The 8,692-nt window shown below is 39.2% G+C and overlaps 1 protein-coding gene across 1 annotated transcript; it reads right to left on the reverse strand.

Annotated features, from left to right (window-relative positions):
- Nucleotides 1-1,139: 1,139 nt before the first annotated feature.
- On the reverse strand, nucleotides 1,140-2,426 carry CBG26792 (the record flags this gene model as incomplete). Its single annotated transcript, XM_045240753.1, has 3 exons — nucleotides 1,140-1,299; nucleotides 2,222-2,290; nucleotides 2,341-2,426. The coding sequence occupies 3 exons, from the start codon at nucleotides 2,424-2,426 to the stop codon at nucleotides 1,140-1,142; spliced, it is 315 nt and encodes a 104-aa protein (XP_045098848.1).
- Nucleotides 2,427-8,692: the final 6,266 nt, after the last annotated feature.

Here is an 8,692-nt window from a genome sequence, read left to right on the forward strand (position 1 = left end):
GTTGATCACGGTCATCGAAAAAATCAGTTTTTTTCTCACAGTTCGCTCTCAAGATTGATTTCCTGTTTCTTCGGGCAGATTCGTCACAACAGTAGTCTCATGCTTGAGAGCTTGGACCTGAAATACTGGAGACGTTTTCTCAGCGAAAGCCACATTTTTTGAACACGAGTTCGGAATTTTGTTTGTTTAGCAGAAATTTGAAGGAAAACTCACATTGGCCTGCTGCATAGCATCTCAATGATTATGATTTTCCTGTATGTTGAAAGGCAAACGATTTCTCCATATTTCTTCCTACAGTTGTGAATTCCTGTTTCTTTGCGCAGATTCGTCACAGGAGGAGCTTCTCTTGAGACAATGGATCTGAAATATTGAGAAAGATAGAACAGTTTCTCTGCTCGAAGAATTCACTTCCCAGACTTGAAAGCATCCCGATTGTTCAATAGAGTCCCAATTCTCCCAATTATCTTCTGATATCGACTGGTTGTACAATTCTCACCTGACGCGACACTGTGTTTTTATAGAGTGGTTGTTTCTCGTTTTCTTTCAGCTGGAAGGAAAACAGAATTTTCTGGGAATTCTGAAATCGTTCGCCACGTTTTCAACAGTCGACAACACGTATAAAGCTTGTTCATCATCAGTGGATCCATCTTCTGTCAATCTTTCTGTGTCGTCTTCTCGATATTTCCTCTCAAAGTTGTGAATTCCTATATTGAAAGATAGAACACAACTTCCCTTCATAAATAACTCACCTTCCAGACTAAAGAACTTCCCATTTGTACAATAGTCTCCACTTTGTCGATCAGCTTTCAATATTAACTGGTTGCGCATATCTTGCCAAACAGAAGCTTGTGAAAATGTACTCGAATGTTCTGTCCGGAAGAACTTCACATGTTTTCAGCAAAAAACGACAACTGACCTGCGAAATAAATTTTGACAGAGAGTATCGTGAAGTTCCAGCTAGCTTACTAACCGCAAAATTCCAGTCTATTCTGTTTTAGACGAATTTTTAGATCATCACTTTTAGACGAAGTTTTAGATCATCATTCTCTCTCAATAAGTGTTGAAATTGCATCCTACGTCAGCTAGAGGTCGGTAACTGCGGACTTGATTGTTTGTGTGGAACCGTTGGGACTTTATAATTACTCTCTGCGACTTCTTCTCGTCAGCAGCGTTCTGTTAATAAAGAGGAACGTCCGATATTCGACTTGGCGTTCGATCAGCAGGGTATGTTCTAAAACTTGGATTTGTTGCTGGGAGTTTTCTGAGCTTATGTCTGGCAGTGGTATTGTCGGCTTCCTACTGAAGTTGAAAGAGAAAAAAACTCACAGAGAATTTTGCGCAATATCGAAACAACGCGTTTTTCTGAGGACGGCCAGTGAAATGATATTAAATTATTCTACTTGTGAAAAGCTTTTTCCTCTCCACTCGGGCCTCGCTATTCTTGCCTTCATCGTTCACATTTCGTTTCATGCATCTCTTTTCCATCTTGATTTGCTTCCGTAGGACTATTAAAATTGTTCTGAATTTTTCTGTGTTCGAATCGCCATTCACCTGAAACAAAACATGCATTTAGTTTTTGTTTGAATTGAGAGAGCCACAAAATTAATTTTCGAAATCCCACTAAAATTTCCTAATAAAGACGCAAACACATGAGAGAAGACGTGCAAAAAAATGGCCGGCTCAGTTTCTGCCGAGACAAACGACAAGCAAAAAATGTGCCTTGATTATAAATGAACATTTTCAGATTTTGGAAAACATTTGTTGAATTCTCAGCGGAAATAATATTTTATACAGTTTTTGACTACAAATATCAAAAATATACACAGACTAAGAACTTGAAAATTAATTTTAAATCTGAGAATTCTTGATTGGTTTCAAGAAAACTTTTTTCAGGCTTTGTGAATGTGCAAGAGCAGTAAAACGTTTTGACACGCTAAGCGGCGATACAGTTTCAGCTTTTGATTTTTCAAGAAGTTGGAATAACTCACATCGTTGCTGACAACCGCACAAGAGAATTGGTATTTATGGAGATCTGAACCCTGTGAAGATGGCGCATAGGTGTCACTATTTTCAGATGTTCTTGTTCTCAGTGCCAGGATTCTTTTTTCTTCGATGGCTTCCGGTTCTTTTGCAATGCTCTTCACCGAAAATAAGTTTTTCCAAATAGGACCATTGTCAGTCGCTCCAGCTTTGCCTCTCTTTATGTGTTGCCGCCTTTTACCCAAAAATGTGGATTCCTGTTTCTTCGCGTAGATTCGTCACCAGAGGAGTTACTCTCGAAATATTGGATCTGAAATATTGAAAAAGATAGAACACCGTTTCCCTCCGTAAAAAACTCACCTCCGAGGCTCAATTGATTCCCATTTGTTCACTAGAGTCTCCACATTGTCGATCAGCTTTTGATGTCGGCTGGTTGCGCGAGTCATGCCGAACAGAAGCTTTCAAAGTTGTTCTCGGCTGTTCTTTTAAACATATTGTACAACTTTTTACAGAGGAATAGGATCAACTTGAAGTATATGATGATTGATCATGATTTGCATTCCTCCCAGCTCGCCTTGTTGTAAATTTCGGTGGAACTTGAGTTGCTGTGATCATGGGTAATGATCGTTATTAAGTTCACTTCTTCTTGTCTGTTTTGAAAGCACAACAGTGTTTAGGCTTGGTTTTCTCAAAGTTGGTTTCAAAAAATATTGAAAAAAATGGCGCCTGCTTCCTTAGTTTGTTCTCAAAATTGAAATCGAGTATCTATGCGAAGAAGGTTTATCACAGGAGGAGTCTTGATGTTGAGACGATGGATCTGAAACTTTGGAATTTATGGTATTAATTCTTCTCTTTATAAAACTCACTTTCTCAAGCTTCACGGTTTTTTGTGCGAATTGATAGACATAAAACTTTACGGAAGCACAGAAGCGATTGCTTCATTGGTATCATTCTGCTTTGACTAAACGTCGCTGACGATTAGCAAAATTGTAAAAAGTCGGCAATGTTAATCCATGTTCACAATTTGAATTTCAATCCAGGTTTGCATCATCTTCATGTAGTTTCACTGAACAATCGGATTCTGCCACGGATCCCCCGAATGTCCGAGAAGGTGGATGATCTGAAATTAATTTCTATTTCAATGATTTTCTCAATTTTCCTCTAACCGGATTTGTTACGAGATTTTTGTTCAGCTTGAACCGATATAATTTTCACAGCGTAATTCATCGTTTTTCCTCCAGAAAGGACGTCAGATGTTGTCAGCACACGACGACGAGTAACATGAAGTTTAAGCAAGTACACTAACCACAAAGTCCGGAATAGATTAGTTTGTCCTGGATGGAGATCGGCATTATGGAAAACTGCACAAAGTAGTGATAATTGGTGTAGCAGAATGACGTTGGATCCTTTCGCTGAAATTCGGCCTATAGCGACATCGTACAAATCCAACATCCGTTTGATTGGAGAAATGTATTTATTGGCCATATTAGTTTTGTTGTATTTTCCAATCGCTAGGGTACTTTTTTGTTTGGTAAAGCGTGGCACGACGGATGAATTCAGCAAACGATTACAATCAACCTACAAAATGAAATAAGTGCGGAGAGTAACGTGAAGTTCGAACAAGTATACTAACCGCGAAAATCCAGCATATCTTGTTATGAACGGAGCACATCACTGGGGACGTATGCACAGAGTAGTGATAGAGCACAATGACGACAGATCCTACGGTTTGATTCAAATTGCTGAGCTCCGTCTGGCAACATATTTCGTATTTGCTTTTTCTCATCAGTTCGTTCTGTTAGTGGAGCGGTTTCTCCAACAATCAGCTTGATGGCTTCTCAGTTATGTGGTGTGATCTTAAATTTAAATTGGGTGGGATCTCTTGACTTGTATACTAATCTCAAACGGCAGGCTACTGAAAAGCCATGAAAAAAGACTTACCGATTGGTAGAATTTATCGAGCACCGAACCGACGACTTTGCTGATAACAATTCAAAAAATAGTTTCCTCTATAATTTCAGCCATAGATTGCATTTCTTCAACAGGCAGCTTTTTTCTCTTTGTTCTCGATTCATCCTTGCTTCCTTTATTGATTTTTTGTAGTTGACACGTTATTGTACCTGAACAACTGACATTTTTTTTAAGCATTCCAGATTATGATAATCAGTTTACACTTTGGTTTAAGCCAACGGGTCAAAAAACGCGCCTCAAATAACTTTTAGGCCAGAAGAAATTTAATAATTTCCAAGTTTTTGACCTAATTAGTTTTAATCAACGAGTTGCAACGCGTGATTTTTTCGTGCAACGTTTAAAAGTTTGATCCTCAGTCACATAATTCAGCAGCGAATTTTTTCTAAAATCTCACGTTTACTGGGGCGCGATTTTTGACCCATTGGCTTGAACCCAAGTGAGTTTATGATATTCTTTACGCATATGTACTGCAGTCGCAACCTATTTTTCTCGTGGTTATCAATTTTTCCTGTTTTGTTTCTGTTTATTCTTTAATTTTGTTTCATATGAATTGAGACCGCCACAAGAGTATTTTTTGAACTCCCACTAAAATCGAAAATGAGAGAGCACACAAACGCAAGAGAGCAAAAACACAGGTCGCTTGTTCGTGCCGAGACCAACGAAAAGTGGAAAACAATGCGCCTTCGGTTAGAAATAGAATTTCTTCTGGTTTTCAGAAGAATTCTGTTAAATTCAGACTGAAACCAACTCAAAATTCAATTTCGAGTTCAAAAATTGGAAAGTATCCACAGTTAAGCTTTGAAAGACGTTTTTCTGTTCGAAATTGGGCGGGGCAGTTCGAATCTTTTTTTTCTTTGAAGTTGAAGGTTTCGATAGTTTGAATTGTTTACCGTAAAACTCACATTTTAGAAGAAAATCGCAGAATCACATCTCAATAAATTCCCAATTGTATGAAGAGACATCGGACCAGTTCGAAGTAAATGACGATTGATTACGAATTTTAGCATTTTCAGCTGATTTTTTTGTTGCTGATGATTTTCACGGACTAACTGTCGTCATGGGTGAATATTGCCGAGAAGATCACCTCTCTCTTGCTGTCTTTGGGGTAAAACAATGCCTGCACACGGACTTCCTGAAGCTGGTTCGTATTAAAAAAATTAGCTACTGGTTCCACAGTTGGCTTTCAAAACCGAATTCGTTCATCTGATTTATCACAGGAGGAGTATAATTTTCGAAACAGTAGATCTGAAATAATGAAAAACATTTTACGAATTTTCTCTGTATAAAACTCACTACACGATTTCTGAGCTTTACATCAATTGTCGATAGAATCGTGAAAAGAATAGACGACAAGAGTCAGGCCACAGCGACTACTCCATTAGTATTACTCTGTTTTGGTTGAACGACATCGATTGCTTGAAGCAGAGTCGCAACGAAATTGCCACCATGGGGTTGTTTGTTGTCCATTTCAGCGCATATACGAAACAAAACTCCATTGAAATTGACATCGTTCTCATCCTCCTGTAGACTTGAATCCGGGCGTGATGCAGTTTTGACGTGGTCCTCACTACTTCAAAAATCACATTTATTAAAAGCTGGTTCCATTTCTCTCGTTCTTCTAGGTGCAAAACTGTCTCGGCTCGGTCCTCTGAAAGTTGGTTTCCAAAACTATTGGAAAACTGGCTTCTCGGTAGCATTTTTGCTATTGAGACGACGCTATCTGAATTGTCAAAGTACATAACATTTTCATTTGTTTAAACTCATTTTCGCCAGTTTAACGATGATTTTCCATAGTATTTTTTGAGCAGAGAGCATAACAGAATCACCGCACCAATTGCTTCAGTAATATCATCCTGTTTCGACTCCACATCAACAGACAACGACATCGTAAAAATCCAATTTGAATTGAATTTCACATTTCTGTAGCTCAATCTTCACTCGGGACGTAGTGGAGGGTTTCCATTCCTCGTCCACAAATCACATTGCTGAACTTTAATTGGTTTATGAAAAAATCATCTTCACGGCGTTTCTATGAGCAATTGGATACTGCAATGATTGTCTCAGTGTCAGAGAAGGTGGATAACCTGAAAATAATTTCTGTTTAGCTTATTAGCTCCGGTTTAATTTTCAATTACATTTTTTGCTCGATATGACTTGGGGAAGTTCACACAAGTATATTAACCGCAAAAATCCAGCTTATTCTGTTTCGGACAAAACAAACCACTGTAAAAATATACACGGAATAGTGATGATCTGTTTCGTACAATGGCCACAAATTCTCTTGCTTAGTTCAAACTATTGAGCTTCGTGTGTCAACAACTTTCGTATTTGCTTCTTTTCAGCAATTCCTTCTGCTAGTGGAGCCGATTATCCAACAATCAGCTCAATCGTTACTTAGTCGGTACGTTACACTCAAGTCTTGATCCTCTCGGAATTGGTTTCAATAGTCTTCCGCAATTTGCGCTTGGGAACGAAAAACTCACTTTTTAGACTTGAGACAGTGACGTTAGTTCGATTGTCAACTGGGTTCCGACGTCGGCTCGTAGAGCATCCCTTGCCTGACACGACGAACTTCAACTTGCTACGCTATTTGACGAACATAGAGTCTTCCAGAAACACCACATTGTTCTAAATCGACTGAACCTCGACCAATAGCGACATCTTACAAAGCCAACATCCATTTGATTGGAGAATGTTTTTATTGAACATATTAGCTTTGCTGAAATCTCCAATTGCATTGGTACTTTTTTTGTTTAGTAGAACTTGGCACGTCGGATCAATTCAGGAAACGATGACAGCCAACCTACAAAATGAAGTTAGTGCAGAGAGTAACGTGAAGTTCGAGCAAGTACACTGACCGCGAAAATCCAGAATAACTTGTTCTGGACGAGGCGCATCTCTGCGGGAGTGTCAACAAAACAGTGATGATCTGTGCAGCACCACGACGACAAATTCTTGGTTGGTTGAAACTGCTGAGCTTCGTGTGGCAACATCTCTCGTATTTTCTTCTTCTCAGCAATTCCTTCTGCTAGTGGGGTGGATTATACAACCGGGACAATGACTTTTCAGTTATGTGATGCAATCTGAAATTTGAATTTGATGCGGATATTGTGATCTCCTGGCCCGCACACTAACCAAGAAGTTCACGTCGAAAGGCTACTGAGATGACAATGGAAAAGACTTACAGCGTGATAGAATTCATCGACCTTTTAACGGCGACTTTTCGTATGGCAGTTTGAAAAAGAGTGTCCACTGTGAGTCCAGCCATAAAATACACTCATTCGACAGGTAGATCTTCTTTTTTCACAACTATCTTGGCCTTGCGTCCATCGCGTCTCTCTGTCCTCGATCCAGCCTTGTTTTCCTTATCGATTTGCTGTATTTGACACGTTATTGTACCTGAAAAACCAATATTTTGTTCTAAGAAGCTAGGTTTCGCACAATTTATGATAATTTTAACTTTTCTCAACACATCCATACTGCCGCTACCTATTTTTCACAAGGTTTCCAACTTTTCACGTTGTTTCTTTGTTTATTTTTGAATCACGTTTTAGTTTGATTTTAGACAGCCACAAAATTGTTTTTTGAACTCACGCCGAAAATGTTAGGGTCAAGACGCAAACACGCATACGCGCAGAAGGAATGGGCGGCGCACTTCTGTTGTTTTTCGTGGCGAGACCAGCACAGAGCCTAAAAACAATGCGCCTTTGATCAAAAATGTAATTTTTCTGGATTTGGATGAATTGGTTGAAATTCATGGCTGAAATGAATCGAATACCCATTTTGAGGTCACAAATTGGAACATTAAGATCATAGGGATACTTTTTAGTTCGAGAATTCGCAGGCCCATCCGAAATTTTGTATTATAAGCTTTGTTTTCAGGTATTTTGAACTGTTGTTTCACATTCTAGAAAACTCACAATCTAGCAGAAGACTGGTTTCCGCTTCTACAGTCTGCTTTCCAAAATAAAACTTCGACTGCTATGCGCAAGTTGATTCAACGACGGCAGTGATAGCGACATCGTTAGTATTATTCGGAAATCTTCATTCAGGACGTTATGCAGTTTCCACGACACACTTCCTCGTTCTCGAATGGCGTGGTGATCATCTGGTTTGACGTCCAAATTAAGATTCTCACTGTCAGTGTTGTCTTGGCGTTTCTGCGAACTATTGAGTTCTCCGTTGGTGCGTCAAGTTCGGAGGGAGGTGGCTAATCTGTATGAAATTTGTATCTGAAATTCGTCGCCAATGTTTTTCTCACCTCTCCATTCTTCCGTAATCTCTAGCGATACAGTTTCCGCTGGCCCAGATGGAAGTTCGAAAAAGCATTTCGCAATAAAGGTGCTCCATACTCGAGTAGGCGCTCGCTCCGAATTCGATTTAAACAGTGGCGACCAAACTATGCCGGATCTAAAAATGAAGCCGTTAACATCAATTAGAATTCAAACTTGGAACTTTAACATTCTCGCATTTTTGGTTTTGGCATAGGGGTCCTCACCGCCACGTCCTTGTGTATTTTCAGTCATTTGTAACCTGAAAAGCGTCAAAATGAAAGATTAGTCCAGCTGTTAAAAATAGTCTGTGACATAGACTAAGTTTGGGAGGTTCGGAATCCAAAATACAGACAGTTTTTAATCCATGTTTTTTGGAATTTTGAAACTGATGTGATGAGGCTATTCAGATTGTCTCTTGCATATAATTTCGGCAACTTTCACTGAGAAAGATCCACCAGGTGCTACGA

Source organism: Caenorhabditis briggsae (assembly GCF_000004555.2).
Source record: "Caenorhabditis briggsae complete genome, chrX, whole genome shotgun sequence".
Taxonomy (NCBI): domain Eukaryota; kingdom Metazoa; phylum Nematoda; class Chromadorea; order Rhabditida; family Rhabditidae; genus Caenorhabditis; species Caenorhabditis briggsae.